General features: G+C 36.5%; 1 protein-coding gene across 1 annotated transcript; it reads left to right on the top strand.

Annotated features, from left to right (window-relative positions):
- Positions 1-713: 713 nt before the first annotated feature.
- On the top strand, positions 714-1,316 carry LOC106751337 (cytochrome P450 4g15-like; the record flags this gene model as incomplete). Its single annotated transcript, XM_014632219.1, has 3 exons — positions 714-724; positions 866-1,204; positions 1,278-1,316. Coding segments are annotated over exons 1-3 (389 nt in total), but the record flags the coding sequence as incomplete, so codon positions are not given.
- Between the last annotated feature and the right edge of the window lie 6 nt (positions 1,317-1,322).

Raw genomic sequence — 1,322 nt, 5'->3', positions numbered from 1 at the left:
TACGAAAACAAGATAATGTATAAGCGTAATAGTCAGAAAAACCTCAGTCCTAATAAGTAGGTCTGTAGTGTCGAAATCAGTGATCTATATAAGAGTAACGCAGGAGAAAGACAGAGCATACCGTATCCGATCCACTCAGTGTAAAAGTACTTATACGTAACGATGGACACTCTCCTGGCGACGTTATATCTGCTGGATTTCAGTTACATTCTGCTGGCATTAATCTTCACCACATTGTTCGCCTTACATTACTACGTCGAGTCCAGTCATGCCGTGCAACTTTCGCTGAAGTTACCACGTACGTAAGGGGCTTCAGCCCGACTAAGACTTCAATAAGAACCGAAAATCTCTATCGTGATATGTCCCACTTTATGCTTGAATCATACTCGTATGGTGTAAATGAATGTGCTAAAATTACTGTATATATTCTTCCAGATCCACCACGAGTCCCTATTATTGGTCATTTTTTTTTAACCCTACAATTTAATTCAAAAGATTTTCTAATTATGGTCAGGAAATATTTCGCTCAATACGGTCCGGTAATCTCATTTCATTTAGGAACACAAGTTTTTATCTACCTAACAGATGCGCAAGATATAGAGGTAATCTTAAGCAACCCTGAGCACATTACTAAATCCACGGACTACAAGTAAATAAATCCAAATCATTAATTGCGAAATAGGTAATTAAAATGTCGCGATAATAATAGAATAATGATCGAAAAGTAAGTTTGTATAGTTATGTTTCCATCATTTTTGATGCCATTTTGACATCGTCATGATTTTCATTTCGGTTCTGAGTTGGACCATTAATCAATAAGAACTTATTTAATTTCAATCATCTCATATTGAAAAGCACCAGTATAATTCCCGATTCTCTTCAACCTAAATTTATATTCATCATATAGATACCTTAAGCCGTGGCTTGGAGATAGTGTACTCTTCACTCACGGCACCAAATGGCTAAAACAGAGAAAAACGATATTAGACACATTTCGTATACAAATATTGAGGACATATGTACCTGTATTTTATGAGAACAGTCAGGATCTGGTGAGGCGACTTGGCGATGAAATCAACCAACAATTCGATTGCCATGATTACTTATCAGAGGTAGCTGTTAACATTATAGTGGAAACAGCAATGGGTGTTAGCAGAGAGAAGGTTAAACACATCGGATTTGACTATGCAATGGCCGTTAGGAAGTAAGCATTTCTGACGTTGTTATTTTGAAATAGTTTATTTAACACTTCATTACCTTATATTTAAATGTTACAGACTGGGCGAGATCGTGCACAAAAGGCATTTCAATCTGTTGTTACG

This window comes from Dinoponera quadriceps, unplaced genomic scaffold (genome assembly GCF_001313825.1).
Source record: "Dinoponera quadriceps isolate SergipeBrazil2010 unplaced genomic scaffold, ASM131382v1 scaffold11524, whole genome shotgun sequence".
In the NCBI taxonomy this organism is placed as follows: Eukaryota; Metazoa; Arthropoda; class Insecta; order Hymenoptera; family Formicidae; genus Dinoponera; species Dinoponera quadriceps.
Note: the sequence above shows the minus strand (reverse complement) of the source record. Positions and strands in the feature narration are given on the sequence as shown.